Here is a 19,785-nt window from a genome sequence, read left to right as displayed (position 1 = left end):
CCATTCATCTATATATAAAAAAAAGTGTAAGATTATCAAATAATATTTTTAAATATAAAAATTATATACCTAAAGCATAAGGGTGTGATTATTTATTGCGAACACTCGACCAAAGTTATATTGTGCATTCCTAAACAACTTTATCTCACTTGTAATCTTACTTTGCAATGGTAGATTTTCATGTACATATTTCTCAAGGACATCTAAAAGTTTAGAAATGATGCTCATATGTTTATCTATTATATTTGCATCATATTAAAAATGAAGATTCATCCAAAATGTTGTTGCATAAAGATTTCTATATAGTTGTCCATCATATCAATTATTGATAATATCTATAAAAGGTTGCACTATAGCTTTTTTCTTTCGAAATTTCCTCAACGTTTCTTTCTTTGTATAATGAATAGTATCATATAAATATCTCATTAAAGGTCTATCATCACCATCAACCATTCATAGAACTCGAACTAAAAGTTCACTCATACACATAATTATTATACATTCTTCCCAAAACAGAGAGTTTAGCACACTCTTAACAAACTTTTTTCCTTTGTTATCTTTAGCATAAACAGATGAGACCCATTCCCTAAATATCATTATAGCTCTTAACTCATCTTTATAAGCTAAAATGCTTTGCAATGCAATGAAATTGATAGCAAAATGAGTAGGAGTTGAATAAAGTATTTCTTTTTCTCCAGTGAACTTCCTTATCAAATACAATGGATAACAATGATTATAAATATACTTTGTGATACCAGAAACATGCTTAACAATAGAACAAACTGACTGCAATTTACCAACATCTTGGAGTATGAGGTTGATATAATAAGCAACACAAGGAGACTAAGATATTGAAGGAAATTCTTCCATCAATAACTTACTAGCAGCAACATAATTAGAAGCATTATCAGTCCCCACATGCACAATGTTTTCTACCTCAACATACAAAACAACCTCTTTAAATAATTGATGCAACAATCTAACAGTTTTTGAGACATCTAATACATCCATAAATTGAAAAAAAATGGTTCCTTTAGAACAATATACTAAGAAGTTAATTAAATTTTTTCTCTTTTGATCTGTCCATCCATCAATCATTAATGTGTAACCAGTCTTCTTTCAATCAGTCATTAATGTGTAACCAGTCTTCTTTCAAATCTCTTGATAACTGTCAACATAAATCTTCACTTTATCAACTGTTGTTGCCAAGTAATAACACATAACATGTAAGTTTGGTCCTTTATAACCAGGAACCATATTTGCTAGAGCGTCTATGGCATGTTGATGATACATAGAGTTAATAACATTAAATGACGTACATGCATCAATCATCCACTTCATTAAAGCAAGATCACATTGTTCAATTGCTTCCTTTCTTTACCAACAATTCTTGAGAGACTTTTGAGCATCAAGAGTTGTTCTCAGCATGAAATATGCCCCTAATGTTGTAGATTGCTTTTGCTTTCCATAAATTGCAGTCGATTGTTTTACGGCGGTGGTGCTTTGACTCCTTTTCTTTTTTCAACCTTTGGTGGTAACATATGTTTTTTAGTATTGACATCCTCATCATCATTATCTTCTAATTACTTAATCATCTTCTCTTTATGCTCCTTTTATTGTGCATTAAATGGATTGAAATATGCTTACATTTCTCTAACTCTTTTTTTTTTCAACATTTCCTTTAAAATTCAAAAGCATTTGATGTCGAACATGAGGAGGACATTGCAAAATTATTCAACTTCTCCTTTAACTCCAGCTAAATATTATTTAAATCGATTAATGCTATCACCTACAAATACTTTAACCAATATAAACATACTAATTTAATTTTATTACATCCAACACTAAGTTCATGAGCTTTTCTATAATGACCCCATGTCAAATTTGTTTTTCTTTTACTACCACTTGACATGGAAATTGAAGGTTGAGATGATTGGGCCATTGAAGGATTATTATTTGAAGTAATACCATCATGAGAAGATATTTTAAGGATCTATATTAAACAAGAAAAAAAAACTTACAATATAAAAAATAAAGTTACAGAACATGGGTCACTATGGACAAAAACAGAGCACAGAAAAATATATTCAATATTGCAAAAATATAGGAAACTAACAGAAGAAACATAAAACAACTCGCACAATGAGCAAAAATCCAAATGAATATATATGGGAAACAACCAAAAGATACAGAAAACACAAAACATAAAAATTCCTCATGCAACATTCCAATACATGACCGAAAATGAGATGATAGGAAAATCATCTACAAAATTAGCATTTAGGAGTGCGTGACAGTCAATCAACCAACAAAGAACTTATATCTCAGAACATACACACACAAAATAAAAAATAAAAAAACACAAAAACTATTTGGATTGCATAACAATAAGGCTTGGATTACTAAATTGGTCAGCTAACTCCTCTTTTTTGTCACGCACATCAAACAAACATGATATGCAGCTTACAAAGAAATAACTGAAATAAATCAAGAAAGATAAATCCTTTATATATAGTTATTGCTTCTCTAGTAACAATGAGGCAGAGGCTTTAGTAAGTTGCAGAAAAGAAAAGAATAGAAAAACATATATGTAGGTGTGAGAATAAGAAAGAATCGACGCCAGATCAATAATTATAAATTCAAAAAAAAAAACAAAAAATAAAGAAGAGAGAGTGAAAGGAGGAGAGTCGTGAAGAGAAACAAGTAACATCAGCTTCATCTAACTTTATTTGTAGATTTGAAACGATAATCAAGAGTTTTCTGCTCCTCTGCTCTTCTTCACGTGCAATTGAAATGATGTCGTTTTACGCGTGTGTACTAAGTCGTCTTGGTTCCTGGTCAACCGGGTTTTGTTGGCCCAAATTCTAGGCTGATTTTTACTTTGATTCCAGGTCCGAGTTGGGTTTTAAAACACTGTTAATTTGATTTTTTTTATAGTTTTAATATATTAATATATAAAATTTTAAAAAGTTATATTAATATATTTTTTATAAAATACTTTGAAAAAAACAATCTAATAATGGCAGACAGAATCTGAAAGCTGATTCCAAGCATGCCCTAACTTTAAAGTGGAAAGCACATGAGCCAAGGAAAGAAGGAAGTGTCCACAATGGCAACCTCTTCCTCCCCGCATCGAATCAGAAAGCTCCTCCTCCGTCCTCGTGACCTGTGAAATGATACCATATCCAAACTCCAAACCCATATCAGTCATTTCATTACCATAACCGTTCAGACCACACCCTGGAAAGTTTTTGTTTTTTTAAAGAAGCCTTAACTCATCGAAACAACGTGGACGCTCTCATGCCATTGCAGCACCTAAGAAAATTAGCTTCCACTCACTTTTAATGCCAGTTTAGAAATCACTATTTTGAATGTGGCTGTCACCATAAATTCTAATTGTTTATGGTCTGTTTAGAGTGTGATTAAAGTTTTAGTTTTTATAAGGAAATGTATAAAAATAATATCTTTTTTATTTTTTAAAAGTTATTTTTTAAATTAGTATATTAAAATAATTTAAAATATATTAAAAAATAATTTTTAACAAAAAAATTTAAAAACATGATTTTCATGGCATTCTAAACATTATATAAGTCTTTAAAGCTAATATCAACTATTATTTTAAATCACAACTACGAATTAAAAACAAAAAATCAAAGCTAATTCAAACGGTTTTCCGATAAGGAAAAAACAAAAACAAAAAACTCACAGAGGAAAGCAAAAGGTGTGTGTTTCTTTCTTTTCCTTTTCAAAGGCTTTGGATAGAACACAACTCAAACTCAAAAGCAATAAAGACAAAAAAGTAAAAGCAAAGTGAAAGACACAAAACTCTGTTTTCTTTCTTTTGGTTATAGATAGAAAGAAAGAAAGAAGGCATAAAGAGGTAGTTTTTAGAGAGTAAAAAGAAAAAAAATAATACCAAGTAAACTTTATTACGAGCTCTCTCTCTCTCTTTCTCTATTTTATATCTCTGCAACTCTCATCCTCTAATAAAAAAAATAAAAAAATTGAAAAACCCTTAAAGGGTTGGTGAGGGTTTCACGTGTTTTTTCGTTAAAAATCCAATCTTTCGGTCCACTTATAGTTCTATTTCGATCTCTGTCGAAAGGGTTTTCTCTAGTGATGCTGATAATGTGAGTTATCTTGATTAAGCCCTCTTTTCTTCTTCTTCTTCTTCTTGTGGATTCTTGGTTTTTTGACAGATATATTTGAAGTAGATAGTTAGAAGGAGAAATGGATAGATCAGTGATGACAGTGGGGCCGGGAATGGACGTGCCGATCATGCACGATGGAGACCGGTATGAGTTAGTGAGAGATATTGGGTCAGGGAATTTCGGGGTCGCCAGGTTGATGAGGGATAAACAGGCTGATGGACTTGTTGCTGTTAAGTATATCGAGAGAGGTGAGAAGGTTAGTACTTGTGTGCTTTTTTTGGTCGATTTTTTTTGCTTTTTTAAGAGATTTTTTTGGCTTGATTGAATTTGTCTTTAGTTTGAGCTGAATTGGGGGGCCGGGGTCTTAATTTAGTCAATATGGGGATAATAGTTGAGCAAAAACACAACCAATCTATCATGGCAGTATTTTGGACCATAGTTTAAAATTAAGCAAACCTGTATATTACCATGAATTTGTGGTGTGTGCATGGCTAGAGGTTCAGTAATTTTCCAGTTTAAGAAATATAGAGAAGCTGAAAATTAGTTTTCAAATGAAGCACCCTGTGAGTCTTGGAACCTCGGTTTCTTTAAATTGGCCATCCTTTTTTGGTTTGTGTTCTGACAACTAATGTAGAGCTATATCTATATTATTGATCCAGGAGTCAGCATTTCTGGGTGTAATACAGGCAACCTTGGTACCTCATGTGCAATAATTTAGCTATAGATAAATTAACCTTAATTTATTTGCTGTGTAACAGATAGATGAAAATGTGCGAAGGGAAATCATTAACCACAGGTCGCTTAGGCATCCCAACATCGTCAGATTCAAAGAGGTCTGTCAATTCCTTCTTATCATTTCTTTTCTTTTCAAAGAGTTACTTTTTATTCATTAACTCCTTGACACAACTATAGGTCATTTTAACCCCAACTCATTTGGCGATTGTAATGGAATATGCGTCTGGTGGAGAGCTCTTTGAGCGCATATGCAATTCTGGTCGCTTCAGCGAGGATGAGGTTCTTACCCTAGACATGGTATGTTTTAGCGCGCCTAATCTTTTTTAATGTACTCTGCCTTGAAATGCAGGCACGCTTTTTCTTTCAACAACTGATATCAGGAGTTAGCTACTGCCATACAATGGTTAGTAAATCATGTATTCATTTCTGCCTTTGCTTACTGTTCTTACTTTAGCAAAAAGTATGAGGGGTTTTGATGTTTTAATATGTTCCTTTGTGAAGCAAGTGTGCCATCGTGATTTGAAATTGGAGAATACTTTGTTGGATGGAAGCCCGGCTCCTCGTCTGAAGATTTGTGATTTTGGTTACTCTAAGGTAGAAGATTGCTAATTATTTACGCTTATATTGTTGAAACAAAATCCATTTGATTGGATGCCTATAGGATCATGGATGAATATTTGTGAAGTTTTTTCCTGTTCTGTGAACCGTGGATCTTATTGGAATCATTGTCCGCTCTTTATGTATGATATGTTAGCTCAATCATGGCAAATAGAAATTGATTTTATGTTTATTTGATGCCATTGTTTTAATCAATTGCTGATATACTTGTAAATTGTCATTTTGTGCCTTCAACAGTCATCAGTGCTGCACTCTCAACCAAAATCTACTGTTGGAACACCTGCTTATATTGCTCCTGAAGTGTTACTTAAGAAGGAATATGATGGCAAGGTACTATTACTGCTTATTTACTTGTTTCAACTTATATGAGCTAGCAGATGCTTATTTTCTTGATTCAACATATATGAGCTAACAGAGTGAAATTTTTATAAATAACATGGATAATCTCTGTTGTTCATCTTTCATTTGTTATCTTTTTGGGTTTTCCCTGCCTGAATCTTGTAGGTGTAAGGTAGGAGATTACAGAAATTAGTCACTTTCATCAATGGAAACCAATGTCTTGCAATAACTTATTTGTAGATTATGCTTGATAAATATACGGACCATTTATGCTGTCTGGATGCAGCAGTTGCCTTCATCTGTGTTTGGTATTTAGATGGCTTTTTCAGAACAACCCACAACAGTTCTGAACACGCATGAGAAGCAACCTCAATTCCAAACACACACAAACCAGGATCTCATAAACTAGTCTTGTAATAACACTGGAGCAAGGATGTCAATTATGCACTGCAAATGTGTATGTTAGACCCCAATATCATACTGATCTCTTTCTGTTAATTCTATCTTCCAGATTGCAGACGTATGGTCTTGTGGAGTAACTTTATATGTTATGTTGGTTGGAGCTTACCCTTTTGAGGATCCTGATGAACCCAAGAATTTTCGCAAGACAATCCATGTAATGCATCATCTCTCTTCTTCGCTGAGCGTGGGAGTTTTCTGAGATCCTTTACCAACATATTTTGTTGTTTCTTGCAGCGAATTTTGAATGTCCAGTATTCAATCCCTGACTATGTTCATATATCTCCTGAATGCCAGCATCTAATCTCGAGAATATTTGTAGCTGATCCTGCAAAGGTAGATATTGTTAGCATTTTTACAATCATTACCAGTTTTCCTTCTCAAAAACAGTATTTTGATTGTTTATTACTCTTCACTGTCATGGACTTTCTTTCCTCAGGCTCATTATTTTACCTCGTCAATGTGTTGTCCCATCTCCTTGACCCCCCCAACCCCTCTCCTCTTGGCTCTATTATTGACTATTTGTTGGTAAAGATTCTAACCTGAATACCTTTTTGCAACAGAGGATAACCATTCCCGAGATCAGGAATCATGACTGGTTTCTAAAGAATTTCCCAGCAGATCTCATGGTGGAAAGTAATATGAATAACCAGTTTGAAGAACCTGATCAACCGATGCAGAGCATTGATGAGATAATGCAAATAATAACCGAAGCCACCATACCTGCACCTGGCACCCCTAGTCTCAACCAATATTTGACTGGCAGCTTGGACATTGATGATGAAATGGAGGATGACCTAGATAGTGATCCTGAGCTTGACCTTGATAGCAGTGGGGAGATAGTATATGCAATGTGAATACCTACCAATGAAGGATTATCTAGAATAATGCCTTACTGGTTGGCTGTGGAAGTGAAAGTGACTGTGAAATAGCGGGGGGTAAAGTTTCTATATGGTGGAGGATTTGAGGGTTAGGAATTTGTAATATCTGCTGAAAAAATCCCATTTGCATGCAGGTGTCCCTTTATGTTAGCACCTTCTGTTCTTCTGTGATGTGTTCTCACACCTTCAACTGGCATATAATATACTGTCCGTGTACTCTTTGTAAAACTTTAGTGTAATAAAGGTTTACATCTTATCTTGAATCATATTGCTTTTCCTTGTTTCTCCAATAATTTGCACTCCCGGAACTTTTTGTTTGCTGGAATATTTAGGGCGTGGACAGGCCCTTCGACAAAAGGGTTTGGTTGTCATTGGTGCTTCAGCTGGCTACGGGAGAGCATTACGTTCTCTCTTATAAAGAGTGTGTCATATGAAACTTCGACATCTCGACATCTCTAACATAATTTATTGGCAAAGCTGTTCATTAGTAAAGCATCGTAGCCTCCACAGCCATTTTGGGGTATGGAAGCAAGCAGCAAAGTTCGGATGATTTGGTTCGAATCATTACACAATAATGGAAGATATCTAAACGCCTCATTGTGAACGAAGACTTTGCCGGGGCGAGATAAGGAAAAATGGTTCATGTTGGTGGACACCGTAGGGGAAACAAACTGATGATTAGAACTTCTACTGGTTTAGCTTGAGGTAGCATCCCTATACCTTGAGGGTAATAATAATAGGGATGACAGTGGATTGAGGTTTTAGTATTTTCATATTTTATCCATTACTTGTTAAGACAAGGAATTTAGATGCTCAACTTTATTCATTGAACTTTGAATATATATATATATATTGAAAAAAATAATTAGAAAAAATCCATCAATTCAGGTAAGTTTGGATAGTATCCAGTACATTCGAATTAAAATTTATCATTCCCTTAGCAACGAAACTACTCTGAGAGAGGAGCTTCGGTTACGAGCATTATTTATATTAACAAATAAGTGCGTGAGCAAGCAAGATCGTCTCAAGTCTGGGTGGTGTAGTTGGTTATCACGCTAGTCTCACACACTAGAGGTCCCCGGTTCGAACCCGGGCTCAGACATTTTTCTGTATCTTTTGATTCTTTTCTTAGTTTAAAAAACTAAAAGACAGATTGAACCCGACGTGAATCGAACACGCAACCTTCTGATCTGGAGTCAGACGCGCTACCATTGCGCCACGGATCCACTGCTGTTGTGTATGTCCCAATATTTATAATTTGTTTTTAGTAACATCTATCAAAATCAGAGACAACCAGTTTTTTATTATTAACATGTTGTTAAAATCAAAGTAACTGTTGTCATTATGATGCAAAGGATTATCTTGAACCTTCATGTTTCTTCAACATAAGAAGGTTGTAATAAAGCAGGATTAAGGCGCTTTTCACCTAATTTTGTTCCCATGAGGTCAAAAGATTTACGAATTGATTGATTGGTTTGTTTTAATAGTTAAACTATCTTTGATTACCTCTCACGTATTCAAGGATGAATCCAAGACCGTTGATGTGGTCTGATCAACTTTCAAGATGTCGAGCTACTTTCTGTCTTTAGAGGGTTAAAGACATCATAAGCAGAAGACCATGCCTTGTGGTGTTTCAAGCCTCCATATACTTTATAATAGTAAAACACACCCAATTAAAAGACAAAAGGAGAGTAGAAGAGCAGTAGACGGTTCATGCATGCATCACTCTTAACAGCACAAGTAGCCAACATATATTTGACAAATATCTAACAAAAACTCTAGATTAGAAGAACTTTGAAAGTTCATACATTCACTAGCAAAAATATACGTACGGACAATAGAAATGATTAAAAAGTTTGCACAACAAGTTTATAATTATCTCTTTACTAAAATCTCCAACATTGTTGATCCTGCTGACTTGGAGGATCATTCATTCATCATGAAAATGCGAACAACAGAGTCCTCCATAACACTCCATTTGCAAAGTGTGGAATAAATATACGCCCCCAGTATGGATAATAAGGACCTGGCAATTTGATCAATGTGAAGACTATTGCAGTGACAATCAGATGCCATGGAACTTCAGCATCCTGTCAATTTATTCAGATGACAAATTAGATGAGAAAAGCATTCGTTTGCTTCGCTTTGTCCACAAACAAACAGATCAAACCTCGTAACTCACAAAAAAGAAAACAATTGCTCAAAGGTGCTCGGAAGTAGCATAAAAAAAGGCTGATTGGCAAAAGGAGAATTCAAACAGAAAACATGCAAAGTTTCTTTTGAACACACATATAAAAGAGAGGGAGAATAATGATAATCAGAGAGCCTATCGTGGTCAATCTCATTGGTCCTCTTTTCGGGTTAGGTTATGCATTCTAGGTGGATTGATCCTTGAGAGGGAACTAACTGATCCTTATGCATCTCCATTCATAATTCAATATCTGTTTCACACCATGGATTATCGGGGGGGTGGGGGCAGATGTGCTACTTGATGTGGATAATCACTTTCCTAAGTGGTAAAGTAACACTTGATAAAACAGTTCTACCTTGAGAAGCGGAGATAGTTCTAAGGCAGTTTCCTTTACGACCCCGGCAACAATGATGCCAATGAGTAGTGGAATTGGGACAAGGAGCAGCTTCTTCTGATGTGCGCAATATGACATCTCACTAAGGGAGGAAACCGCAAGTAAAGGCACACACAAATATTTGACAACCATCACAAACAGGTCAAGGATGAGCTGAATGAAGTTCTCCAATGCTCTTTTCAAGGGGAAGCTCTTGACTGGTTCAGGAGAACGGTCCCAGATTTTTCTTGCTTTATTCATTAGATGCTCAAAATTTATCTTCTCAGGATCACCAGACTGTCCAGCGGCCATGTTTATTGCACAAGAGATGTTGAGCCGAGTCTTCTGGAAGACCCCACTTAGTTTAACACTCAGATGACTGCTACCAGCTTTGAGATAGTGTGGTGACCTCTGCTAGAAATAAAATATGCTCAACAAGAGTAATAAATATGATGTGGACAGGATCATAATTTATCTGTTTCTTAAGTAATCACAGGGCATCCGTCTATTCTATAAAATCAGGATGCTAATGCTTCAGCAAAATACAAACACCATATTAACAAAAATGGAACAGCAATCTAGTTACATATCCCCCATCAGAGTATCCAGTTTCCCATTTAAAACACAATATCGTCGACATGACAGCATTTTCCCCTATGCCAAGATTCTTCCCCGACAGGGAAATGGTTATGAATTAAAGAAAGATAAAAAGATGAACAACGAAATGAAACAGGTCAAATTGATGTATGGAAAAAGATTTTCCTAAATAATCAAAATACAAAATTAACTGTCTGCTACACCAATAATCGTTACTCTTGCAATAAATACTAACAAAGTGAGATTTGAAATTCAAAAAAAAAAAAAAACAGAGACTACGTCTTGTCAAGTGCCCATGTTTCAAAAGTATGAGGAAAACAGTGACCCAGTTCAACCTTCTTAATCGAATAAGCGATGAGCACTGAAAACTGATACGAATTCAAAGGCCAATATGTCATTACAGCTCAATCAAAAGCTGCAGTTACTTCTTTCTAGGCAGAAAGGCTGGAGCAAGTTAGCCAGAAAAAAAACCCAAAACCTAAAATGATGACAGAAAATTCATTCCTTAAACAACCATTTTTGGGTTATCCTAGTCCCTTTTCTTTTCCCACAAAGAACGCACGAGGACAAACCATTGCTTTGCAGATTTGAAAAGAATTAGTTTTGGATCATAAACCCAACAGATATTTACTAGGAAATAAAAAAAACGAACACCCTCATAATCAATACAAAACCCCACACGAACATCAAACCCATATTTATCTCAATCAACCAATCAAGCTCTCTCTAATCCGCTACAAGAACCATTATTTAGCTCAAGATTTAAAGAACCATTTCCTAAACTATCTTCTTCTATCAAGAGAAAACATCCACAAAGCATATAAACCCTCAAAAAACACACAGGTAAAAGTAATACAAAAAAAAAAACTGAAAGAAACAAATTTCTTACCTCAGGTCCTTGAGTGGAAGGAGAGTGAAGTCGAAGAGCAGTTTTAGTTGTTGTGGTTCGGAGATGAGAGGAGGCAGATAACAGATGAGAAGGATATGTAATTGTTGCCGTCATTTTTTGAGAATCTTTAACAGGGCCCTAATTGATGTTTATGCGCTAAAGTCTCATTCTTGATTCGAAGAAAGTTAGGTTTTTGAGACCCTCTAAAGGTTTTTGGGAGTTCACGGTGGAAAAGGTTGTTGCAGGTTGACAGGGGTTTAAGGAGCAGGAGCCGTTATCCAGTACCGCTGCGTTTTGGATGATAAATAATAACACCATGATGCTCGGGAAACACAACTTAACTTTGGATGATAAATATTACCATTCTTTACGATTACTGAACTTTTTAAGGATTTTTTTATTCCAAAGAATAATAAAAAAAATAGATTAAATGTGAAGGAATAAATAGTGAGATAAATAGTTTACATTTTTATTATATATTAAATCATTCAATTGTTTCCAATCCCTTTAATTAATATTTTCTCTTAACGCTTCACAAAGCATGAGGATTGGACTCGGATCTCTTATTCATGGAAAACGGGACCGTGCTTGTCGTCTACCATAAACTTACACAAACAAAATCCTGAAATCAGGTTCGAATCGTCTCTGATCGGGCCTTTGGTCAGAAAAGTTTCAAATTCTTATTGTAAACGAAAATTACAACACGAAAATCTGACAAGTTACAATATTGGAACCAGCACAGCCTGGACAATTAGACCTCCACTGAATCGGCTATCTCATCATCTAACTGCACCTATGATTTCTTGACGACATCTTATTAGTTATTGAGCTGATAGTGCGTGTTCCTCTTGAGCTCTTCTAGAGTGTAGAGACTCCTCAAAGACAAAAATTTCACTCCACCCTAACCTGCAAAAGCTAGAGAAAATAGTTCAAATCAGACTGAGGTAGATCGACAGATGATTCTAAAGTCACATGTCATCCTTATGTGCATTAACAATTAGAAATTCAATCTACACTCTTGAAAATAATGGAATCAGCGTGAAAGAAAAGGTTGAAATGGACAAAGCACGTTAAAAGGAATCAACCAGACATGAACATCGAGTTATATTGCGCATTTAAAGATACATGATCCTAGATATTAGTATACCATAATAATGCTGTCAACCAAATAATAAAGGAAACAATAGAAAGAAATCCCTACAATGCTGCGATGCACAACAAAAACCACCTATTTCATCTGCAAAAAGTGATGAAGCTATCCACAAGAACAAATGGGGGAGGCCAGGATGTGAGAGCAGAAATGATAGTCTATGAATTAAATCAGAGAGAAGCCTATTTTGAAAAACATGGATTAGAGCATCCAAAAAGCCTATTCCCAGTAGAGGATGAATTGCTTACATGTTCAGTCAAAGAAAAGTAAAAACATCTCAAGGAAACAATGGCAGGTACCCAAGCCCTGTGTTTTCTGGAAATCCCATCATTATATTTAAATTTTGTAGAGCTTGACCAGAAGCCCCCTTCACAAGATTATCAATCTGCACCAAGGTTTTAGAAGTTAAACCCGTCAGAAGGGAAGAAAACAGCGGTACATGAAAAGATGGATAAAGTCAAGTGCAATGGCAAAGGAGATGATACATACAACTGATATGATTATTGCTCTGCCAGGAATTCGGTCAGGAAATACATTTATATAACAATAATTAGAGCCTCGAACATCATGAGTGCGAGGAACAGCGTCTTTTTCCAATAATCTTACAAATTCTTCATCCTGCAATAAAAGTTAAAGAAAGAATGAATGACTAAAATGTGACAAAGGGAAGCAGAAACCAGATCGTGGCTGGACTACTAACTTCCATCTTATATGACTCAAGTATTGACACAGTTTTACCATTAAAGGAATGTGCGTTGCACATTCCTTAATCAAATTTCAGGTCAAAGCATTGATTGTATTCCAAGTGATATCATTGATTTGTAAAGTCTCATAGTACATAAAGTAGAAAAAGTGTGTAACTAATCACAATATTTATAAAATATATATACCTGGTAAGAAACTTTCAATTGCTGGTACAAATTGTCGGCTGTCACTCCTGAAGCCATTTCCACATAGATAGTTGATTGCATGCCACGGGTCTAAAGAACAGAAAAATAAACAATGTTGGACTGGATTCTTTTGTAAGCAAAGATTACTTTAATACACTTGGGCAATTGTTACCATTGGCATTAAGTGTGGAGTAAAACTGATGGTTACTTTAGAATGCGCAGCATCGGATAGCCCCTGTTCAATTTCTGGAACTGCAATTCAAAACCAGAATCTATATTATTGCCTTATGATACAACCCAACTCTAACAAGTGAAATTCATATCTTTTGCTTCATGGTCAAGGCAATAATTTGCAAGAAGAAGGGATCAAGATCCAATTTCTGAGATTGATATTCACCATGACGATGCCTTGTAACACCATAAGACATGATGCCTTCAGTTAATTCAGTGTACAAATTTGCCACCTTAGCACCACGTCCTGCACAATTTCCAGACACCGAAGAAATTGATGCAAGTAGAAATTGAAACATATTACTGCTACAGACAAGCATCGAGATATGAAAAAATGCTGTGAATTTTTTACCTGCTCCACTCACACCAGATTTTGCATCAACGATAATATTCTTATGTTCAATGAGATTGGCCTGAATATTCAGAACATGATGAGGTTCAGGGTGTGCTCTAATTTAAGAAACTAGCTACCTTGAAACTAATTGTAAAGCAACAATTGATCTTCTGCTGGGCATGGAACTAATCAGTCATGCAGGATGAAATGAAATTAAACTGCAACAGACACATACCTTTATCAAGGGAACTAAAGGAAGCTGAATCGACGTTGGATAACAACCAGGATTAGCAACAAGATGTGCGTTTTTTATTTCCTCTCTCAAAATTTCAGTCAAACCATAAACAGCTTCTTCCTAAATCCATCAAGAGAACACATTAATGTAAGGGAAAAAAATAAACATAACCTTCCACAAAAGATAATTGAAATATAAGCACAGAAAACAGCTAAAACGAGGCTAGGTTGATGTTTTGAGAAAGGAGAAAGATTCCAGGAACTTCACCTGCAAATCAGGTGCTCTGTGTGGCTGGCCATACCATTCTTCATACTCAGAAACATTTCGTAATCGGAAGTCCTAAATGAATAACAAGATAATACATGATATTACCGCATTATAAATTTTCAAAATACAGCATGACGCCTTAAACATGATAATATACAAAAACATAAACTGATAAGTTTGCATTCAAAGCATACCGCTGAAAGATCAACAATCTTTAATCCCTTGGGAAGACCTTTTATGATTTCCTGGATAAAAAGAGCACATGGATCAAATACTCAGTAAATGAAATTCCCTATGCTGAAGGTAAACTACATTAAGCTTTCAAATTAATTGCTGAATTTTTTAAAATATGTTATATGAAATAAATAAAAAATGTACCTGTGTGGTTCCATGAGGCAAGCAACAGAATACAGCATCAACATCAGAAAAATCTGCATCGCTGGTAGAAACCAAAACTGGCAAATCCTGCAAATCAAAACAGATTCAATTCAAGCATCGCTTGCAAAAGAGAAAGCTGACAGTATACTATTTCCAAACATTTTTCCCCTTTTGGTGAGACTCAATGGTCAACTCTAGCAGTATCAAACAATAGATTCAGTTTCACCATAAAGAGAGCTGCACAGGAACACCTTGCTCAACTAATACGTAAACATTGATAAAAATCCCATCAAAACCTTACCTAATACTCAATAGTATATGATGATACCTTTTGTGTGATGAAATGAGGAAATACAGAATCCATCGACTTCCCAGCATTTCTATCAGCAGTCATCACAGTAATACCAAAGTATGGATGATTTGCAAGAAGTCTAATAATCTGCCACCAAAAAAATAGTAACTTCACTCCTCTCTCAATAATTGAATAACAGTGCCCGCAAAAGCAACAAAACCCACAAACCTCTGCACCAGTATAGCCACTGGCACCAAGAAGAGCAACACGAACTTCTTTCTCCTGCTTAGCATTTGAAATCTGCAATCTTTTTGCGGACAAAGAAGTAGACCCACCAACATGTAGCTTGCAATTTCCATTTTTACTCTTCAAGCTTGAAACTTTCACTTCACTACCCTGAATTCATTAAAAAAAAAATATAGCTCGAAATACAGTCTTTACTAATTTTCAACAAGCAAACGCCTCTCTTTCTATTAAACATTCGATGAAATTCTAACCTTCAAGAAGCAGGTAGAACTGAAAGTTGCACTGCTCATTATTTAATTTCTGAATGAAATTCTACAAACACAATTTGGCATTATAAGAGAATGATATTTATAGAGATACAAAGAATAGAAATGGGTTTTTTTTTACCTTCAAGAATTGGATGCTTTGACGACGGGAAATTTGAGGTTGCTTTTGGAAAACTGGTTTATTTTTTATCAGAAAGGAACCAAATATGCCAAAAAAACCCTAGAGACAACAGGAACAAAAATGGAAAAAGGGTTTTTTAAAAGTAATATAATTTAATTAATTAAAAAAACAGAATACAATTAATAATTACCCACCTTGAAATTATGTTGCTCCTTGTCTAGGGTCAGAATTGGCTAGCAGGTGACTCCAGGAAGGCTCTTTTACTTCTATACATGGCATTATGCAATCACTTATCACACAGGAGACCATGTTCCCATACAATCAGCCCAAAGTAGGTCCTGTTGCTATGGTATGAATCAGTGTTTTAAAACCCGGTCCGGTTTGGTGGGTCGACCCCAGACCTTGCCGACTTGAGTCTAGGACCAGTCTGGGTGGAGGCAAAAACCCGCTCAAAAATTGGCCCAGGAGGAACCCAGTCAACCCGAGACCCGGTCTACTTGGTCAAACCCGGGTGAGACTCGATCAATTTTTTTTATTTTGACTGTTATTAAATGATGTTGGTTTTTACCTTCTAAAATACCAAAACATTGAAGACTGAAGAGTGAATAAGGACGAAACAACATTAGTAACCTAATTAATGATATTCTTTGAAACCTAGTAGAGGAACAGAGGACATCTGACCATTGATCGTTGTTGTTTCTCTGTGAAAAAGGTTTGAATCTCCTTTTTTGATTCTCTGTTTTCTTTATTCTTGGTTGTTTTCTCATTTCTAGCATCAATTTCAATTTCAGAACTCTCAACTCTGTTGCCCTCGAGCCTAATCACTGCCATCGATTCATTGTTCGTTGATTCATTCATAGCCCAGTCACCTCAGATATATTCCTCTAGCTCGATTTTTGTCTTTTCTTCTGCCAATCAACTCAATTTCTCTAGCCTAATTTCAACTTCTGCCAAAAAAAATGAGAACTTTGTTGTTTGCATGATGAACTCTAAAATATTGTTACCATGATTCTTTTGATGAGCTTTAGCCCGATTCATTGTTCGTTGATTCTTTTGATGCTATTACGGTGTTACCATGATTCGACAATGAAAAAACATTGTGTGGAGGTGTTTATAGATTGTAAGGTTTAGCTTACAATTTGGAAATATATGTAAATCTTTTCCTCTTTCTTTTTTTAAGATTTTGAATCTCTTAAGTGTTTCTTTATAGTAAGTGTTTGTTTGCGAAGATTGCAAGCAAGATTATGAATACGGATTGAAAATTTAAATTATGACTGCTTAATATTTATGACTATTTTATGAATAAGATTATAATTGTTTTATGTCACTTTTTATATGTTTTTGTGCATATTTTAATATTATGGGATCAGAGAGTGAGATATTTTTACTTGCTATGACTTTGTATTGTATGGAATTGGATTGTTAGTTTGTTACAATTGTATTGAGTTATACGCCAAAAAATGTTGCTAGTTAATTTTTTTTGCCTAATCAAATTTACAGTAGTGAATTATAGCAGTGAATTTTTTTCCAATGTATTGTGTTGAATCGATATTGTGTCTATTGCATTTTTCATTCTTTTACATTGAATGAAAACCATGGGGCTGTCAATGTTAATTTCCTAGAGCATCAACTGAGTAGTCTTTTTCTGTTATATGTGATTAACAATGAGGTTGTCATTGTTAATCCAATGAATGGATTGCAAAGTGAGTTGGTTTGAAATTATATTCTCTCTTATAAATTATGTCAAGTCTTAAAATGTCTTCATATGATGGTAGTACTCCAAGTAGTGATCCTTCAACGACCCAATCATCTCAACCTTCAATTTCCATGTCAAGTGGTAGTAGAGGAAGAACAAATTTAGCATGGGGTCATTATAGAGAAGCTCATGAACTTAGTGTTGGATGTAAAAAAAGCTAAATTAGTTTGTTTATATTGTGCTAAAGTATTTGTGGGTAGTGGTATTGATCGATTTAAGCAACATTTAGCTGGAGTTAAAGGAGAACTTGAATAATATTACAAATGTCCTCTTGATGATCCACATCAAATGGTTTTGAATCTTAAAGGGAATGCTGAAATAAAAGAAAAAAAAAAGGGATAGAAAAATACAAGCAGATTTCAATCTATTTAATACACAATAAAAATGGTTTTGAATCTTAAAGGGAATGCTGAAACAAAAGAAAAAAAAAAGAGATAAAAAAATGCAAGCAGATTTCAATCCATTTAATACACAATAAAAGGAGAATGAAGAGATGATGATTGGGCACTTAGAAGGTGATGATGATGAGGAGGATGTCAATACTAAAAAACATCTGTTACTATCGAAGATTGCAAAAAAAAAAAAAAAGATTCAAAGCACTAGTAGTATAAAACAATCGACTACAAGTTATGAGAAGCATAAGAAATCTCTAAAATTAGGGACATATTTCATGCAGAGAACAACTCCTGATGTTCAAAAGTCTCTTCAAAATTGTTGGCAACGAAAGGAAGCAGTTGAACGGTGTGATCTTGCTTTAGTGAAGTAGATGATTGATGCAGGTATGCCATTTAATGTTATTAATTCTATGTATTATCAGCATGCCATAGATACTATAACAACCATGGGTCCTGGCCAAACTTGCATATTATTCGTGGTTATTACTTGGCAAAAATGGTTAATGAAGTCAAGATTTATGTTGAGACTTATCGAGAGATTTTCTTTTGGTTGCACATTAATGGTTGATGGATGGACAGATCAGAAGAGGAGGACTTTAATTAACTTCTTAGTATATTGTCCTAAAGGAATAGTTTTTTTAAAAATCATGGATGTATCAGATGTCTCAAAGACTGCTAGATTGTTGTATCAGTTGTTTAGAAAGGTTCTTTTCTATGTTGGGGTAGAAAACATTGTGCATATGATGATTGATAATGCTACAAATTATGTTGTTGTCGACGAGTTATTGATGGAAGAATTATTTCCTTCAATATTTTGGTCTTTTTGTATTGCTCATTGCATCAACCTCATACTCTAGGATATTGGTAAATTGCAGTTAGTTTGTTATGTTGTTGAGCATGCTTCTGGTATCACAAAATATATTTATAATCATTGTTGTCCATTATATTTGATGAGGAAGTTCATTGAAGGAAAAGAAATACTTCGTTCAACTCCAACTCGTTTTGCTACCAATTTTATTGTATTGTAAAGCATTTTTGCTTATAAAGATGAGTTGAGAGCTATGATGACATCTAGGGAATGGATCTCATCTATTTATGCTAAAGATAGAAAGTAAAAAAGTTTGGTAAGAGTGTATTAGACTCTCTGTTTTAGGAATAATGTGCAATAATTGTGCGAATGAGTGAGCTTTTAATTCAAGTTCTACGAATGGTTGATAGTGATGATAGACCTTCAACGAGATATTTGTATGATGCTATTTATCATGCAAAAGAAGAAATGGTGAGGAGATTTCAAGAGAAAGGCTTGAGTGAAGACTTTCATAGATATTATCAATAATCAGTAGGATTGATAATTTTATAGAAATCTTTATGTAGCAGCATTTTGGTTGAATCCTCGATTTCAATATAATCCAAATATAATGGATAAACATTTGAGCACCATTTCTGGACTTCTAGATATTCTGGAGAAGTATGCACATGGAAATCTACAATTGCAAAGTAAAATTACAAGTGAGATGAAGTTATTTAGGAATGTTGAACATGACTTTGGTTGAGTGTCCGCAATAAATAATCACACTCTTATGCCTCTAGGTATATAATTTTTATATTTAAAAATATTATTTGACATGGTCTTACACTTTTACTTATTATTTTTTTGTATAGATGAATAGTGGATGACATAGAAAACCAGCACTCCAAATCTACAATAGTTGGCTATACGAGTGTTAAGTCAAACTTGTAGTTCTTTAGGATATGAGAGAAATTGGAGTATGTTTGAACATATTCATTCCAAGAAGAAAAATAGATTGGAGCACCAAAGGCTTAATGACCTTCTTTACGTCCATTGCAATCTAAGATTGAAACAAAAGTATTTTTCTTTTCTCTAATTATTTAAATATTATTTTATCTTGTTTAGTAGCATTATTAATACTTATATTACGTTTAAAGGACAAAATTATGATCCAATTAATGTTGAGACAATTTTTGACATT

At 34.6% G+C, this 19,785-nt stretch overlaps 3 protein-coding genes and 2 non-coding genes across 11 annotated transcripts; 2 read left to right on the top strand and 3 right to left on the bottom strand.

Annotated features, from left to right (window-relative positions):
- The first annotated feature begins 3,820 nt into the window (after positions 1–3,820).
- LOC105108544 (serine/threonine-protein kinase SRK2E-like) lies at positions 3,821–7,449 on the top strand. Of its 4 annotated transcripts, none has more exons than XM_011002886.1 (10): positions 3,821–4,130; positions 4,219–4,407; positions 4,910–4,984; positions 5,064–5,165; positions 5,236–5,289; positions 5,388–5,480; positions 5,742–5,834; positions 6,355–6,459; positions 6,540–6,638; positions 6,866–7,449. In XM_011002886.1, the coding sequence occupies exons 2-10, from the start codon at positions 4,231–4,233 to the stop codon at positions 7,157–7,159; spliced, it is 1,092 nt and encodes a 363-aa protein (XP_011001188.1). In that variant the 5' UTR covers positions 3,821–4,130; positions 4,219–4,230; the 3' UTR covers positions 7,160–7,449. The 4 variants fall into 4 exon arrangements, with proteins under 4 accessions (XP_011001188.1, XP_011001186.1, XP_011001187.1 ...); XM_011002884.1 differs by having other exon boundaries at positions 4,215–4,407; XM_011002885.1 differs by having other exon boundaries at positions 4,200–4,407.
- Positions 7,450–8,211: 762 nt separating this feature from the next.
- On the top strand, positions 8,212–8,285 carry TRNAV-CAC (transfer RNA valine (anticodon CAC)). Its single transcript has one exon. It is a non-coding gene; the product is annotated as a tRNA-Val (tRNA).
- A 52-nt stretch (positions 8,286–8,337) lies between these two features.
- On the bottom strand, positions 8,338–8,409 carry TRNAW-CCA (transfer RNA tryptophan (anticodon CCA)). Its single transcript has one exon. It is a non-coding gene; the product is annotated as a tRNA-Trp (tRNA).
- A 528-nt stretch (positions 8,410–8,937) lies between these two features.
- EMB1273 (embryo defective 1273) lies at positions 8,938–11,554 on the bottom strand. 2 transcript variants are annotated; one of them, XM_011002882.1, is made up of 3 exons: positions 11,234–11,554; positions 9,730–10,161; positions 8,938–9,273 (listed from the first exon to the last, which is right to left on the bottom strand). In XM_011002882.1, exons 1-3 carry the CDS (start codon positions 11,345–11,347, stop codon positions 9,121–9,123), a joined length of 699 nt encoding a protein of 232 aa, XP_011001184.1. In that variant the 5' UTR covers positions 11,348–11,554; the 3' UTR covers positions 8,938–9,120. The 2 variants fall into 2 exon arrangements, with proteins under 2 accessions (XP_011001184.1, XP_011001185.1); XM_011002883.1 differs by having other exon boundaries at positions 9,730–10,158; positions 11,234–11,552.
- Positions 11,555–11,777: 223 nt separating this feature from the next.
- On the bottom strand, positions 11,778–15,857 carry LOC105108541 (Putative N-acetyl-gamma-glutamyl-phosphate reductase). Of its 3 annotated transcripts, XM_011002880.1 has the most exons (15): positions 15,644–15,848; positions 15,508–15,568; positions 15,239–15,406; positions 15,047–15,157; positions 14,719–14,805; positions 14,535–14,585; positions 14,341–14,412; positions 14,074–14,193; positions 13,857–13,917; positions 13,671–13,751; positions 13,446–13,525; positions 13,274–13,363; positions 12,873–13,001; positions 12,632–12,768; positions 11,778–12,139 (listed from the first exon to the last, which is right to left on the bottom strand). In XM_011002880.1, the coding sequence occupies exons 2-14, from the start codon at positions 15,544–15,546 to the stop codon at positions 12,661–12,663; spliced, it is 1,197 nt and encodes a 398-aa protein (XP_011001182.1). In that variant the 5' UTR covers positions 15,547–15,568; positions 15,644–15,848; the 3' UTR covers positions 11,778–12,139; positions 12,632–12,660. The 3 variants fall into 3 exon arrangements, with proteins under 3 accessions (XP_011001182.1, XP_011001181.1, XP_011001180.1); XM_011002879.1 differs by having other exon boundaries at positions 11,778–12,148; positions 13,671–13,917; positions 15,644–15,857; XM_011002878.1 differs by having other exon boundaries at positions 13,671–13,917; positions 15,644–15,856.
- Between the last annotated feature and the right edge of the window lie 3,928 nt (positions 15,858–19,785).

This window comes from Populus euphratica, unplaced genomic scaffold (assembly GCF_000495115.2).
Source record: "Populus euphratica unplaced genomic scaffold, PopEup_1.0 scaffold192.1, whole genome shotgun sequence".
Taxonomy (NCBI): domain Eukaryota; kingdom Viridiplantae; phylum Streptophyta; class Magnoliopsida; order Malpighiales; family Salicaceae; genus Populus; species Populus euphratica.
The sequence above is the reverse complement of the archived record's forward strand: the minus strand, read 5'-3'. Positions and strand labels throughout refer to the sequence as shown.

Coding starts and splice junctions, on each gene's coding strand:
- LOC105108544 (XM_011002886.1), top strand. CDS start 4,231: ATGGATAGATCAGTGATGACAGTGGGGCCGGGAATGGACGTGCCGATC. Junction 5,290..5,387: donor TTAGCTACTGCCATACAATG/GTTAGTAAATCA, acceptor TCCTTTGTGAAG/CAAGTGTGCCATCGTGATTT. Junction 5,835..6,354: donor AGAAGGAATATGATGGCAAG/GTACTATTACTG, acceptor TCTATCTTCCAG/ATTGCAGACGTATGGTCTTG.
- EMB1273 (XM_011002882.1), bottom strand. CDS start 11,347: ATGACGGCAACAATTACATATCCTTCTCATCTGTTATCTGCCTCCTCT. Junction 10,162..11,233: donor CTTCCACTCAAGGACCTGAG/GTAAGAAATTTG, acceptor TTTTATTTCTAG/CAGAGGTCACCACACTATCT. Junction 9,274..9,729: donor AACTATCTCCGCTTCTCAAG/GTAGAACTGTTT, acceptor ATAAATTGACAG/GATGCTGAAGTTCCATGGCA.
- LOC105108541 (XM_011002879.1), bottom strand. CDS start 15,546: ATGAGCAGTGCAACTTTCAGTTCTACCTGCTTCTTGAAG. Junction 13,918..14,073: donor CTTTAGTTCCCTTGATAAAG/GTATGTGTCTGT, acceptor CTGAATATTCAG/GCCAATCTCATTGAACATAA. Junction 13,364..13,445: donor CTCCACACTTAATGCCAATG/GTAACAATTGCC, acceptor TCTGTTCTTTAG/ACCCGTGGCATGCAATCAAC.